This window comes from Accipiter gentilis, chromosome 9 (genome assembly GCF_929443795.1).
Source record: "Accipiter gentilis chromosome 9, bAccGen1.1, whole genome shotgun sequence".
NCBI classification, from domain to species: Eukaryota; Metazoa; Chordata; class Aves; order Accipitriformes; family Accipitridae; genus Astur; species Astur gentilis.
Window position 1 is genome coordinate 3,801,147 of NC_064888.1, and position 15,354 is coordinate 3,816,500.

Below are 15,354 nucleotides of genomic sequence, written 5' to 3' on the forward strand. Positions count from 1 at the left end.
GCTTTCACAGAGAAAAGGGGAATATTTCGAATAACTGGATTTGTTGACAGTGCAGGAGCTTTTCGTGTGCTAAGGTATGGCTCTGTGATATTATAGACAAACCTGTCACGAAAGGTGATCGTGAGGTGCTCCTTACCACACCAGTATTAAATGCTGTGTTACTTTTATACAATGTCTATATTTCAGCTTCTCCTGTTTTGCATGCCTGCACATAATGCCTCAGGCTTTGAAGATGACATAATTCAGCCTTTATTTTCATATCTGAGAAGAGAAGAACAGTGATGATAAATATGGGGTAAATCTGGAAAGGAGAGATGAAGGGACTATTTGGGAAAAGACAGCAATGGGTCAGACTGTGGTTAAGACCAAGAGGGAGTGAAGGAGGTGGATTCAGATCGGATCCGTGAGCCCTGACCAAGCCAGTGAGCATCCCACACCTGGCTCCTGACTTTTCAGAGAGCCTCGCTCTCCAAATTAGGCACCACAATTAACTATGTGAAGTTGGAGGAATCGCTTGGGCGCAGTTTAATAGGAAAATGACATCGTATTTTGGTACAAGGTTATAGAAATCCATGCAATGATGCCATCTTAAGGAACTGTTTCTCGCTTTCAGCTGATGAGAGATGGTACTGGTGAAATTGCAGGCGTGAAAATCCCAGAACTCAGAAAAATTTGCAGGGCGGGCTTTTCAGTCTGGATGTGTTAGTATTTGCCTTTGTTCTAAACAAGTTTTGCTTCACAGTCTTGTCCGCCTTGGGGCTGCTGAGCCGTGGGACTTTGCTGCCCGCACAGCCCCGAGGGTCCATCCAGACCAGGCCAGATGTGCACCAGCCTTTCTGCTCCATCACCTCTTTTCCAGATTTAAGTGTCTTGGTGGAACAGAAAGGAGATCGCTATCTGGAAGAGAATAATTGATATTCTACTGATTGGCACTGCCTCAGGTATACTTCGCTGCTTTGTTGACCTTATGGGCAAAATCTTTCTGTTCTGTAATTGCAGTTGTTGGTGGAAGGGAGGGCTGGACTTGCATCCATAGCTGGGTGATATTTGGACCTACGTGGATATTAGTATTATCAGCAGACTGCTTTCGATGCTGATGGCATCTGAAACAGTCCCATAGGAGACAGTTGCTCCAGAAAAAAAGACCTGCCTTGGGCTTCTACAAATCTGCTGCCTTGAAACAGTGTATTAGGATAGAGCCAGAACCGGGAGGAGAAAATCAAAGCGTTAGCTGGGTGAGGGTAAACGATGTCTTCTCTTTCTCATTCAGTTGAGTTTCTGTGTTGAAACTTGTTGTTCTCGACTTCCTGCGGGTTGTCTGGTAAAGAGATGGGGTTGTAAGTTTAAGTTTGTCTTTCTCAGTTGCTTTTATGCACGGACACCACCGGAAGGCTAATTTGAAGCCAGAACGAAACCTGTAAATGTAAGAAAAGAGATTAAATGGTGAAACGATCTTCTTAATTGCACAGAGAAAGAAAAAATGCATGACTTGGTTCTACCTCTGAATGACCGTGGCAATAAAAAATTTCTGTGGCAATCAAAGGAGTGAGGTGAAGAGCTAAATGTATAAAACCATGGAGGGAAGAGCAATAGGAGTTTATGACTAGATATCCGTATTATTTTGAGTAAATATATAAGATCAGTGAAACGGCAGGATGTTTGATGCGCTCAGTAGATGGTGTCGACCATGCTGATAACAGCATTTGTGAGAAGGAGAGCATCTGAGGAAAATACGTATGTTTACCCCCTGGAAGCTTTTTAAAAAACCATGAGTAATTAAATGAGGAAGGTGTCTCCTTTCTGAGAGAGGAGGATGCTTTGGGGTGTTTCACATTAAATGTAGATTGGCTGAATGGGCTGCAAAACTGCCTTCTTTTGCGAGCTTACGGGCTGTTTGAAACGCTCTCCAGGCGTGAGCCTCCTAGCATCGCTCTGGAGTTAGGCGTTTTGCTGGTGGAATCCCAGTGAAACGGCACTGGAGGTGCTGGACGAGGGAAACCATTTATTACCCCTAAAGCTCCCTGTGCACGCAGCTGGGCTGAAGAGAGATGCGGGTTAGGGAGAGGTCTGGCGGTGGGATGCGAAGGCAGGATTTGGCACGGAGATGTGCAGGGCGGCCAGAGCAGCATCCCACGTTCAGCGTTCGGCCGCACCAGCGTCCCGAGAGTAGCCCGTTCTCAGCGCGGAGCAAGAGAGACATCTCTTGGCACGATGGGGTTGCGCTCTCCCAGCCGCTCGCTCGCTCGCTCGCTCACTCGTGGCAGCGTGCCTGGACGGGACTCTGGGCAGGTCACCCGTGGGCTACTCCTGCTCCCCACGGGGGGGGGGGTGAGCCCGGTGCCTGCGTGGGGCTGGGTGGGCTGGGAGGAGCGGGTGACCGAGCCAGCCCAGCATTAGGTCAGCAGACGTGTTGCAGGGATTACAGATTCCTTCCTCCTTTCTTGGAAATAAGGTAGCCTGCATGTGGAAACGGGTGCAAATGTGGCTGCGCCGATCGGACGCCTGCTGCCTGCGCTTTATTCAGAGGCAGAAAATCTTAAGGGCTGAGTGAAAATCTCACTCGCAGAGATTTCATCTCACGCTAGTAGCAGAGTATAAATTAACTTCGTCTGCTCGGCCTATGGACTGAAGTTGAAAATCACAGTTCTCGCCTCCGGAGATCCATGCTTTTTCAGACTGAGATTTTCGCTTTCTCTGCGGCACACGTGCGCACGCTACTCACCTTTGGTTAAGACAGCAGTATATGATGGGGTTGTACATCGTCGAACTCATGGCAAGGAGGAAGATCGCGAGATAAACCTGCTGAATGTACTTCTGCTGGTAGATGTCTTCCTTGAAGCTCCCCAGGATGAAGTATGTATGATAGGGCAGCCAGCAGACAGCAAAAATGATCACAACTACCACCATGGTCTTCACAAACTAGGAAAACAAAACCAGTGTGTTATTCCTGGGCCTCTGGGTGATCGCTGGGGGAACGGGAAACGCTGCTTTTGTTCTGGGTCTGTTTTGCCCTCCTGAAGTGCTGTGTCTGGTATGTAGACCTGGGCCGCTATGGCAAAGAAACCAGCCCTGGTGATGGAAACTGGGAACGGGGAGAGAGTTTAGAGCGAGTGTATCCCGATGCACCGAGTGCACTTTCTGCAGAGGAACTGCTTGCATCTGCGTCTCACTGCCGTTACACTGAAACCTCTCCACCCTGTCCAGAGCTTCTTCCCTGGTTTATCCTGCAACCTGCAGATTCACCGGACGCCAGGCTTTACTCTCTAAGGACTGCTGGGAACTGGCCCGCTGCCTACCGATGTGAGCCTTTCTTCCTTGGAGGCTGGCTCGTGCGTGCAGATCACCACTTTTTTCATACTCGCCGAGTGATGCCCTTTACCCCTGGCCCAAAATATTTTGTCAACCTTTCATGCCCAATCCCACAAGATTTTCTATCAAATGCAAGCTCTGTTTTGGAATTGGAGCCTGCAGGGCTGGTGTGCTGAGGGTAATTATTTTTAAGTTTCACTTCTGACCTTTTTTTTGGCATTAACTTGGCGTTTGTAGCGGACTCTGTTAAGGTGGTTGCCTGGAACCGCATTGCTCCACAGAGTAATTCCTATAATGCTGTATGCGACAAACATCACCATTAAAGGCAGTAAATAAATCAACACGATCACTGCAATGTGATACCTGAAAAAGAAGAACAAGCACGTTTTCATAGTCAGTATGTCTCTTGAAGGGCTCTTCCAGAAATTGTCTTTTGGACATGTATGTCTGACTCCCGTTAACTTCAACCCCAAAGCATGAAGAAGCAGAAATTTTGCCTACAAACTTTGTTACAGGGACTTCTCTAAACAACAAAAGCTCATCTCTCTTGTGTTGGGATGATTAGTCCTTGGACTTGGATTCACTGCTCTTTCAAGACGGAGTAATAGCATTTATCTTTTATCAGAGGGTTACAGTCCACGGCCGCCTGCTCTGAACTTTGCTATCCCACTGCAGCCAGGAAAGAGAGACGTCTGAGACTTGGGGCTGTAAAAATATGAACCTTTAAATCACAGATATGGAAAAGGAATATCCCCAAAACTAGAGAGTAACTCGACAAATGCAGTAGTGCCAACAGCTTAATTCAGCAACAGTGAAAAAACCTGGATCAGGGACTGCAAAATGTAGCTGGCTGCTAACGGGGTGCACGAAGTCGGCAGGGAAGACTCTGCAGATAGCGAGGAAGGAAGATTGCCCGCTTACGGCGTGCGGAAAGTGAGCGGCAGTCGTTGCCGTATTTGCATTGCTGGCTGGTTTTATTTGTGTGCGCACGCACAATTACGTATCGCCAACAGGCTACGCGGTTACTGCTCCAGACGAAAGCGCTGGCGTCTCCTTCGGCTGTATTTTAGCTGAGCCCTTCCTCGCTTTCCCACATTACCCCACAAGCTTCTGCTGGTTCCCTCACGCCAGGGTTTGATTATTTCAAGCGAACACCATTTATGGGGAGGGAACAACCTGCTCACTTGGTTACGGCAGCTGTCAAATTAACATAAACAGTGTAAAAACTAGGATTAGGCAGGAGGGCTCTGGCAGACGCTGCTGGCAATGACCACAAAAGGCTGGGTGCAAACGGTCTCTCTCAGTAGGACAACGCTCCGGAGTTACTGGCCGCATTCGCGAGCGGGGTCAACCGCTTTGCGGAGCGCTCTCAAAATGGGTGTCGGGGCGCTCGGTGGTGTTTGCTCCTTGGGGTGGTTGCAAATACGCGAGCGGTGGCTGCCCATAAAAAAAATACTATATTTATGAAATGTGGCAAGTTTGTCCCTGCCTGTTTTCCACCCTTCCCAGTTGTCCTCAGAGCGGCATCTCTTTTGAAGGTCTAATGCCATGTGTGGAGCGCAGCAAAGCCCTTTTAGAGTTCCCACCCTGGGAGAAGGAGGAGAGAGGACGGGAGCCTAAGCTTGAGCACGTGGCAAAAAGAAACTTTTAGTCTTGTAGTTTTGCGATTTTGCTGCAAAGTTAACCTGTCACCTGAAAAAAAATTCTCTGTGGTTCAGGTTCTTTGTTTTGGTTAAACCTCTACAAACTCAGTCCCTTCATATCCCATATTTCTCAGGCACTGGCAATCACAGTAGTGCATTGTTTGGTGGTTGGGGTTTTTTTACTTTTTTTTTCCTAGCATAATTATACATGGTTTTCCTGCAGAAAAGGATTTTTCTTTGTTCTGAAGTCTAGAAATCTTGAAGGCTGGTTTTACTCAACTACAGAGGATTTGGAGGACCCACAGTCAAAAGAGGAACCCGGATCTCCATTTCTTTGTTTTTTTCCTTTGGGTTTCTCAGTATTTCTTTTCCTTGATGTTTGGACTAGCACATGAATGGCTGCACGTGGCTTTTTCTCCCTGGTCTGCATTGCAGGCATCTGTCCCAACAGATCCATCACTCAAGATGATTTCTGGGGAGCGCCGCTTCCAACTTCCTTTCTAGAAGAGCTACTGAAACCTGCAAACCTGAGGCTGTTGAGGGAGACCAAGCTGGTGAACGAAGTGATATATCGTGTTTGGGAGCTGCTGCTCTTCAGCTGGGGATCCCAGAAAGAACCTGCCCCCTTATTTGCCGTGTTCAGGACCAGCCTTTCCAGCCCGCAGAGAGTTTGTCAGCACGCTGGGAAACTCTTGTTTCAATCCTTCCCAAACCGTGAATGCGGGAGGGGGTAAACCTCACGCTTTTTATCTGAATAATATAGTCATCAGTGACTTATATATAAGTGGTTATCTACTATCCCTCCTTCTCAATTGACAGGAGCCTGGCACACCGTGTTCCCCAGCATGTGCCGTGGGGTGCCGACCAAGGAGCCCTGGGAGGAACATCAGCCAACATGACGCGAGCTTGATGTTACTCTTTGCTCTTCTGTGACTCTGGGCACCAGGGACAACTGACCGCCAGTGGCTGAATATGCTGCAACTTGGCCAAACTGACATGAAGCTCCTGGAACTTGGCACATAGGAGTGTGAAAACCAGTTAGTTTTGTAGTAACTAACTGTAGGAGGCATCCAGCTGTCTGCCAGAGGTGAAGACTGAGAAGGAAAAAAATGTCCCTGGTGCGTGGAGCTGGGCAAAAGCGTTCACAGTGGAGAATGGATGTGGGGAGTTTAGCACTTGGTTTTGGTTTGAAAAATCGTTTCCATTTTTTTAATTGATTTGTTCCTTTTCCGCAGCTCTTCCATTACTTCTTCACATAAATATGTTTTGCTTGATAAATTTCTCAAACTGCTGTGCGTATCATGTGCTTTGAATAATGATTAATCACAGCAGATCCCCTAAAAGCAGGGTATGGCTTGTTTCATCTGTCTAAACAATCTCGCTTTAAAGCAGGAGGAAATTGCTGTGAGGGTTAGGAGCTTTTGGGAGCGCAGATGTGTGCCCAGATAAGTCAGTCTATAAAACCTTAGGATGTTTGAAACATGCTCCTAATTTTTTTTTTTTTTCTTCTCCTTTCTTTTTCTCCACAAAGAGCAGCATAATTTTTAGCTAATTATGTGGCTTCTCAGCATTAAGCATACCCAGTTTCTTCCTGCCTGACAGAGGGAGAAAATCCAAAATCTTTGGAACCAGGATTTATTGCTTGTTGAGAGACTTTTCGCTCTGGTTTCTCTTAAATCCACCGAGCCCTGTATCTAGGGTTTCTAGCTCTTATAACCAGTTTTCAAAGCAGGGGAGGATGGCGCATCACCCTTCTTCACCCTTAGCCATGAGCACCTGGCAGCTTTTTCCACAGATGGCTTAAACTGAGCTTAGATGAGCTGCCCCAGACCCGTATTCCCCTGCTGCATGGTTCCCCCTCGCCCTCTCTCCCAGTACTGCCTGTAGCCAACAGTTTGGAGATGAAATTAATTTTCTAGTTAACTTTTGCATGAATTGGGAGTTTTCTCATGTCTCTTACGTGAGCTGGTGCTTGGATCCGACGTCACCAGGCCAGACGACGATGCATTTCGTCGTTCCGTTGTCCATCATGATCTCGGCGTAGAAACACTGCGGGAAGGCGAGCCCAAATGCCACCAGCCAGATTATCCCGATGATGATGCTGGTGCTTCCAGCAGAGAGCCTGGGCTTGAAGGGATGAATTATTGCCACGTACCTGCAAGAAAAATAGGTAATGCTTTTACAGTTGCATTGGTAAACTATACAACAAATATAGCAAGTATAAAAACTCACCAGGACGGTATAGTGGGCTTTATTTATAGAGACGTTTTGATAGGTTCCAGGCTATAATTAATTAGAAGGAGCTAAATTCTTTCTGAAGAGAATGTTTGCAAGTCTTAGGGCAGAATATATTAAACCCACGTGGATGGATGCTTCTGGTGTGAGGAAGAGAGAGTCATCTATGCATTCCGCATATGGCATTCGCAAGTATTCCCCTTACTTTGAATTTTTTCTTTTTTTTTTTTTTTTCCTCTTTTTTAAAAAATTAATTCTTCAAATGCTTTATGTGTTTGGTCTGAAATTTCATGCTGTGAACTGTTCATGTTAGTTTGGAGTTAGGCACTGTATAATACCGTGCCCTTTTCTCCTTCCTCTACCACCCCCCCCCCCCCCCCCCCCCAACACTCTGTTTCTCCCTAATGATGTCAGTCTCCTCTGATACCCTGTATTATCACAACAGCAGACGGGGGTCTCGAGTATCGTTCCCCCTGAATTTTTCCCCACTGATTTTTAGCCATGGAAAACTCTTGTGCCATCCACCTCTGCCTGTAAATGTCCGCGCGTTTGTGCTTGCAGTGGAAGGGAAAGGCTGACCCTTTTGTCCCACACCTGCTCAGAGCCCTCATGGCACATCTGACTATTAGATTACTTGCAAGCCCGGGGCGCTCTCTGGTTTTAAGTTCCCCGTGTAGAAATGCACGGCGTCGTAATGAGTACATAATCAATTATGCATTTCTTGTCATGCTTTCCCTACTCTTTGTCATGGTTGTTACAAAGGCAAAATAGGGTGGAAAATGCCAATTGCCTTCTAGTTTTCATAGCAAAAATCTGACCAACTCTGTGCTCTCTCTTGGCCAGGCCGTTGGGAAGGAGCTTTGCCCGGCTGCTGCTGCAGGACAGAGGCGGCTGCAGGGACAGACGGTAAGTAAGCCAGAACTGCACGGCAGCAGAGCCTTATTTAGCTATAAAACTTTCATGCCACCTTGCTTTCCTTTCCCTCGGCGTAGGCGGTATTACGCAATACTTGAATCTGGTCAGGAAGGAGTCAAGTGGTGAATATTCTCCAGAATATTTGCCCGCAGAAGTGCCCAAATCGACGATCTGTGGCTCTCGGTGAACGGCAAGACCCGGGTTTGAGCGGTGCTGCCGCAGCAGCCCGTGTTGCAGACACCGAAGGTATTACAGGGCTGCTGGGTGGAGGCTCTGCCAGGGTCGGCCAGGGGTGCACCCCTGAGGCCGGCCGCGCTTTTAGGCAAGCTCCTGCAAGTCGGGGGATTTACTGAATCTGCCGCGATCTCCTGGCTGCTCTCGTGGTGTGGCAGGGCTGCCTTTGCACCCCCTGCTACTCGTGCTCCCCGTGCCCTCGCTCCGTGCCCCGCTCCCTGTGACGTCCCGGGATGCTGGGACCACGCTCCCGGCACCCTTCCTCCGGTCCTCGTCCCCCGCAGACAGAACAAGCTGAATTTCGGACGCTCTTGTGCACTTTCTGAAGAGGGCCTAGGAGACTTTGCTAACTGGAGTGTGAAACTTGAGCGGATATACCACATTTCTCCCTGGAGCCCTGCGGAAAGCGTGCGGTGGAAACAGCTGCTCTGTGTAGCAGAGCAGCTTGAAACGGGGAAGCAGAGCAGTCCGAAACCCAACGGTGAGCAGTATCGCCAGCGCCTTTTCCACGGCAGAGAAAGATGACTTACAGAGCTGTCGCTTCTTAGCCTCCTTCCTTACAATAAACCACTTCAAAGGAAACTTCGAAGTTAAACAACGGAGCCCGAGTGGACGCAAGTTCTCATAACAATAAATGGAAGCCGTGAGTTTCCAGGAGGCAGCGTCAGTGTCTATTTTAAGGTTAAGCAAAGAATAGCTAAATATGGTTGGCAGTGAGATGCCAAGTTTTCTTTCTGATCCTGTGCCACGTGACTAAAGAGATTTTGGCTCTATAGGTACTTTCACCAAAAGTCCCCAAGGAACGAGACTAGGGCGACATGCGGACAGGCTGAAATGGATTTATTTAAAAAACCCCAAACGATCTTTGGCAGACCACGTGTGTAAAATAGCAGTTACCAACGACCCTTGATTTAAAGCCAGAAACAGCAAAAGAGCATTCGAGTCTAAAAGTGAGCTGCCATTGCTTCTAAATAGGGATTGGCTTTCATCTGGACAACTGCAGGCTGAGAAGCACATCGCTCATCCCTGTGCTTGTTACCGATCCTTCCAGTGACCGCAGGGGCCACTGCCCTGTGCCGGACTTTATCCCCACCTCCCGTGCAGGTTGTACTGGGCATTACGTGCACGTGGGGCAAAGCTTTCTTTCCCCTGCTAGTTTGTTGATCGGGTTCGCTTTGTCTATCGCTTGCTTCCCTGGGTGTGCCGGGGTGAACTGAGCTGCGAGCGGGGCCGGGAGGTACGAAAGCGACCCCAATGATTCACGGAGCACTGCTTTTCGGATGGCTCCGGAGGGAGCTGGAAGGGCCCTTCGTGGATATGTGCGCTCGGTAAGGACCGGAGGAAACCCGAAGGAAACTGCAAAGTCAACAGGAAGGCTCGATAAAGAGCCGCCAGGTATTTCTGGACACCGGGTCCGGCTGCCCGGGGGAAGACCTTCGCCGTGGGGTTGCGGCAGGGACGTAGGATGGAGAAGATACGCACGTTCCCAGCGCCAGGCAGAGAAAGTAAGAGACGGAGGGAGGATGGGAAGGTGGAGGGAAGAGGGCGGAGAGCCTCGAAGGGAGTTTAAGGTCCTCTACTTCTTTTACGTGCCATCGCCTTTAAGAGAGGAAATTCCCATGGCCTTTCGGCCACTTTCTAGTAAAAAGAAAACCAGCATCACGCTACTTAACAATGAGCTGTAAACACATTCAGACTCCACAAATTTAAGCTCGAGTAAAAGAGACTTGGCAGATGTAAGAGTGTATTATGAAAATACCAAATTACCTCAGAAGTCAAATAAAATCACTGTAATTACTTTCCTCCCTCTTGGAACAAGTCATTCTTGTGAACTCTTGGAGCAGACTCTGCCATTTCTGATCTGTTTCCCATTATTTCTGGTGGTTTGCTGGACTCATAAGCGGGATTGTGGATGCTGAGACTTTCAGCATCCCGCAGCATATTCGTATTGCTCCAGCTCTGTCCAAGTGACGGCTCTTTCTACTGGTTAAAAAATAGGAGTTTGCAGGATGACTGGGAAACGGTTTATGATCAGTAACATGGGAACAATAAAATACCAGCCACTTCCAGTTGTTACAGATTCAGGTGTGATTCAGACCAGGGATAAAACAGAAGAGCCTTCCTTTCATGCCAGAACTAGCATCTAGCCCCATAGTCTATTTGCCTGGCACTCCTCCCACTTTACTGATAAGGAACATGATACGGTAGGTGGAGGCCAACTGCCCAAAGTATTGCAATGATTTTTTTTTTTTTTTTTTTTTTTTTTAATACCTTACAATGGACTTTTCGGACCTTATCTTCTCCATTCACCTCTTACCTCTCTGCAGCCACGGCTGTCATGGAGTAAATGCTCACAAACATTGCGGTGATGGGGAACCAGTTCTGAAACCTGCAGAATTCCTCGCCAAAATACCAGACGTTGTGACTGGCGTAAATAAAATTGAAGATGGTATTGAAAGTGGACATCAGCAAATCCGAAAGGGCCAAATTAATGATGAAGTAATTGGTAGCGGTCCTCATTCTCCTGTGCGCGAGAATAATCCAGATGATGGTGACGTTGCCAACGATGGATGTGATAACGATGAAGGAATAAGTGATAGCCCACAAAGCGATTTGCCATCCCGGCTGGGTGAACTGGGTTACCGCTGTCCAATTGCCACTGTCCTCGAGGGAGTCAGCCTGCGAAATGTTGCTAGCATTTAAAACGGAAAATGTGCTCATGGTTTTTTCTTCAGCTAAGTGTAAAATAAAATCTTTTGGCGTCTGTTCATTTTCTTGCAGTAGATGCTGGTGTTATGAATCCCCATGCATATGACTAAGTGCCGTTAAAAAGGCATTGGGATGAGATATCTCATGTCCTCTCGTCCTGTTTTCCAAGTGATGCAATGCAGTTTGAGGAGGAGTTGAGCGATACCGAGGGCCTCCTCCTTGCCTGGCATTTTAACCTATGCTTGAAGAGCAAAAACTAAACAACAACTCTCCCCCTTGAGTTTCTTTTTCCTCTAAAAAAGAAAGAAAAAAGGAAGGGAAAAAAAAAAAAGGGGGGGGTGGTGATGGAGGGGAGGAAGGTGTTTTCCAGGTCCGTGAGAGGCGATGTCTTCTTTTTAGATTATTTTTAGGGCCAAGAAAATACAAATGGAAGTATCAAGGCAGAGAACGCTTCAATCCAAGTGGAAATCCTTCTTTTTCAGGGCAGCGGTTTTCCAAGGCACCAGGTATCCAAATCCTCTTCAGCAGGACTGAGAACGTTCGGTTTTCTTTGCCAGTGTAACTGTTAAGTGCGAGGCAGGAGCCGTACTGGGATAAATTATCTACAGGGTTTAAGGGAACTTTGAAAGGAGGTGGAGTCTCTTGCAGGCAAAAACTAAACAACCAATTTGACATCAAATCAAACATAGCAAAGTGGTACTTCAAACATTTCTCCCACCAACCCCCTCTGTTTTGAAATAACCTCTGAAATGGACGTGCTGCTATGTCAGGATTTTACAGGCTTAAACGCAAGGGTAGCTACTTTGCCAGGTTTACCAGTGCTGCAATCCTTCTGTTTCCAAGACCCTCCCTGGCTTCCTGCGAGCTCTCATAGCAAGAACGAAACAAAATAGATGCGGTGCAATTTTAGCAAGGTGGTCTTGCTCTCTGCAACTATTTGGAGGCTTTTCCACGTTTTTGATATGTTTTACTTAATGGTGACTGCCCTTTATAATATGACCGGCCATATTTAGTAGGTTTGGTATGATTTAATTTATTTAAATTACATCAGCATGTCCTGTTGGTGCTTGAAGAGTTGCCAGCGAATAATGCCAGGAGAGAGGCATTTGTGAAGGCCAGACCTGAGCTGGGATTTCTAATGAGGCTTCGGTGGGAAGTTGGCACCCAGGATCTCATCCGGAGCTCCAGAAATCCTTCTCTGGCTGCTCTCTAGTATAGAAACATCCAGAGGAGCCTCAGCTCCCAGCCTCCACGTTCCGTGATGCTGAGGTGCTGAATGAGGGGCATTCCCCCTTCGGACCGCTGTGTCCCCTTTCCCAGCGTGTGCTGTAGAAACTTATTGACCTCAACGCATGCAAGAAGGAATATCTGGTCCTGACAGATAAGGGGAACCCCCGAGTCCCGTCTCTGCTCAGAGCACAGCGCTCTTGCTCGCTGTCAGCTTTGCAGTAAAGGACATAAACATAAGTAACGTGTTGAGGCTGAGATTTCAAAGAGCACTTGGCGCTGGCTTGTGCCTACTCGGCTGGAAGCTGAAAGCGTTTCAGGTATTAAAACCTGTTTTCAGATATTAAAGCCTGTTTTCAGGATTCAGAAAGTAACATAAAGGAAAAAACTCCTGGGATGGCCGTAATTTTCCAGCTCCTGTAGTTGCTGGAGCTGCAGCTGTGCCAGGCTCCCCTGTAACGTGGCAGTGTTTATCTGTTCAGGATCGTTTCCACCAGCTCAGCCTGGACTCTTTCGTTGCTTCATTAACTTCTGGAGGCAGCCTTCAGTTAGCCCACCACCTAACGACCGCAACTCTTTAAAAGAGGTCTTGTCTGATACGGTATTACCCAAGTGTTGCTTTTTTTAAGAAATTAATACCTGTAGTACTACGTGTAATATTTCCTTCTCCTCGTGATGGTCTTCCCTACAGGTAATCCCACTCACTTCCCTACCGAGAAACCGCAAAAATACACTTGTATGTATCTTCTTGTATGCGTTGCAAAGCTGTTCCAAGCTCTTCTCGAAAGTCTTCCACTGACACCTCATTAAACAGCTTGTGAACCTTCCACTTTCTGTATAGAGTCCAGGAGGGCTGCTCATGATTTGCAATACGGATTCGACAGCTAATAGTGTACTTCAGATTTTTTTTCTTTGTCTCTCTCAAATCTCTTAAAATTCCAAGGAGAATATGAGTAAAAACCTCCATATGTTTAGCTGAGAGCACAGCTGAAATGCTTGGTGAGAGATGCAAACTTATTAAGAATATAAGCAAGCGCTTAGAAAAAGGACTGTACTTTTGGATGTTTCAATGTGGAAACCCATAACCTCTCTCAGCTGACTTTGAAGATGGTCAGGGTGCCCGCAGTTCCTAGGAACCTCCTTCTGAACAATCTGCCCCAGTCCCTGATCTGTTAACTCAGGTTCTAACCGGAGAGCAGCCACCCTTTGGTCAACATTTCATCGTACAAGTCAGCAAGGACTTGCTTTCGGTTATACGCACCCACACCTTTTATTCGTTTGCTGGTTGTGCCCCGACAAGATTATCGTCCTGGCGCCTGGCCAGCGACGTAGCGTGCGCTGTCGGCCTTTTGACTTGCAAACTGGCGCGATTTTTTGCAAAGGCAGGCTCCAAATTCCTCAGGAAACGCGCAATTGCGTTGGACTGCGGGCAAAACCCGCCTCCCCAATGATTTTGGAGTTATACCGGGGAAAGGGGCTATCCGAGAGCAGGGGGTTTGGGTTTGGCTGGTTTTACTGATGTTTTTATTATGGAGAGGATTGTTCAAGGCCAAATGTCACCGTGCTGAGTCACCCATTCCAGGCCTGAGCAAAGGGTGAGAGACGCAAACAAAAGATGTGTGTCCGGAAGGTCAGGAAGGGTGAGTAAAGTGTATTTTGTGTTTTGGAAAAACAATACAAGGTAATACAGGCAGTAGAGGCGTTAATTGTATTGCCCGCCAGACTCTGCTTTGGGGGGAAGGACCTTTGTGCAGGGAACAGCTCTGAGAGCGGGACGTGAGGACCGTGAGCATCCACCTTGGGTCGGGCAACGTGCAGCCAGACTCCAGCTTTATCAGCGCAGCTTGGGCTGGCAGAAAGCAGCAAAAATGGTGCTGGTAGCTCTGAAAAGCTTAGGGTCTTTTTGACACTCCTTGGTGCAAGGGCTAGCTTGCGGGTTCACTTTCCTTTTCTGCAGATCTCCTAAAGCCCTGGGTCAAACGCTCTGCAGACCACGGCTTTTGAAGACTGTCCGTGGGGTCTACCGTGCCTTGTAGACGCTTGCAACCACCCTGGTAGCCCTGGAGGTGAGGGAGGAAATGTGGAAGTTACTGATCCTTAACGTGAACAAAACCACCGCTAGCTGAGCCATTGGCTGGTCTCGGGAGCAGATGCTATAATGCACGATCTGCCTCGATGCCGGCGGAGATGCCAAACTCTCGGCTGGAAAACTGTAGCTCTGTGCTGCACCGGGCTGAGGCGGAGAGAGGGCAACCAAGAAGGAGCCTCAGCACCGCAGGCAATTCATAACATCTTCCTCTAAACCACCGTTTACTGCTAAACTGTACCAGTCGTGTCCAGAAATCTTGCCATTTCATTGTCTAGACAAAGGCTGGGATTCGGACAAAGAAAAGGATTATTCAATTATTTTCATACAGTTTCATAACAGGAACCTGTTTTGACGTATTGGCTCAGTTCAGAGTGAGAACAACAGGAAAATGGACACTCCTGGTAATCGGCTTCCCCATTCAGCCAGTCGTGCCCTGAAATTTTATTTGCAGAAATCAGAGCGTGAAGGACAAGGTAAGGCATTAGGGCAGTCAAACCAAAACTATTAATTCCATTAAATACACAAACAAGGAAAAAGCGTAAGTGACAGGAACGTGTCTGGATGTGAACAATGCCCGTGAGACATAAAGAAGGTGTGGTAGACTCTAATTCCCAGCACTTACACGATACGCGATGGGATTTCCAGCCTGCACGGCATTGGTGAGTGTGAGGGATATTTGCAGATTTGTCTCAAAGCTGAAGTTGTTGCTATTTTAGAGGATGAATGCTCTAGGGCATCATATTATGTTTTATTGTCAGAAACATAAGAGGTGATGAGCTGTTCTGTCGCTGGCAGGGACCTGGGCTGGATTATTTGTTTCCCAGAAGCGGAGTTTAGCACTGCATGCAAAAGCAATGGCACTTTTTATAACAGAGTTGTCCAGGAATATTTTTTAGGCTTTATAAAAGAGATTTTGGTAGCAACTACCGGTATATTGTATGTATCTAACAAAACGATGTGTGACCGACCGCTTACACGGTTCTACACACGCAG

General features: G+C 47.5%; 1 protein-coding gene and 1 long non-coding RNA gene across 2 annotated transcripts; one reads left to right on the plus strand and one right to left on the minus strand.

The window, feature by feature from the left end:
* Nucleotides 1-1,219: 1,219 nt before the first annotated feature.
* TACR2 (tachykinin receptor 2) lies at nucleotides 1,220-11,072 on the minus strand. The gene is made up of 5 exons (XM_049810002.1): nucleotides 10,654-11,072; nucleotides 6,913-7,107; nucleotides 3,516-3,672; nucleotides 2,723-2,919; nucleotides 1,220-1,415 (listed from the first exon to the last, which is right to left on the minus strand). The coding sequence occupies exons 1-5, from the start codon at nucleotides 11,055-11,057 to the stop codon at nucleotides 1,220-1,222; spliced, it is 1,149 nt and encodes a 382-aa protein (XP_049665959.1). The 5' UTR covers nucleotides 11,058-11,072.
* LOC126042629 (uncharacterized) lies at nucleotides 7,063-10,752 on the plus strand. Its single transcript, XR_007507248.1, has 3 exons — nucleotides 7,063-7,122; nucleotides 8,031-8,093; nucleotides 10,664-10,752. It is a non-coding gene; the product is annotated as an uncharacterized LOC126042629 (long non-coding RNA).
* Nucleotides 11,073-15,354: the final 4,282 nt, after the last annotated feature.

Coding starts and splice junctions, on each gene's coding strand:
- TACR2 (XM_049810002.1), bottom strand. CDS start 11,057: ATGAGCACATTTTCCGTTTTAAATGCTAGCAACATTTCGCAGGCTGAC. Junction 3,673..6,912: donor GGATCCAAGCACCAGCTCAC/GTAAGAGACATG, acceptor CTTCTTTTTCAG/GTATCACATTGCAGTGATCG. Junction 2,920..3,515: donor AAGTTAATGCCAAAAAAAAG/GTCAGAAGTGAA, acceptor TTGTTTTCCTAG/TTTGTGAAGACCATGGTGGT.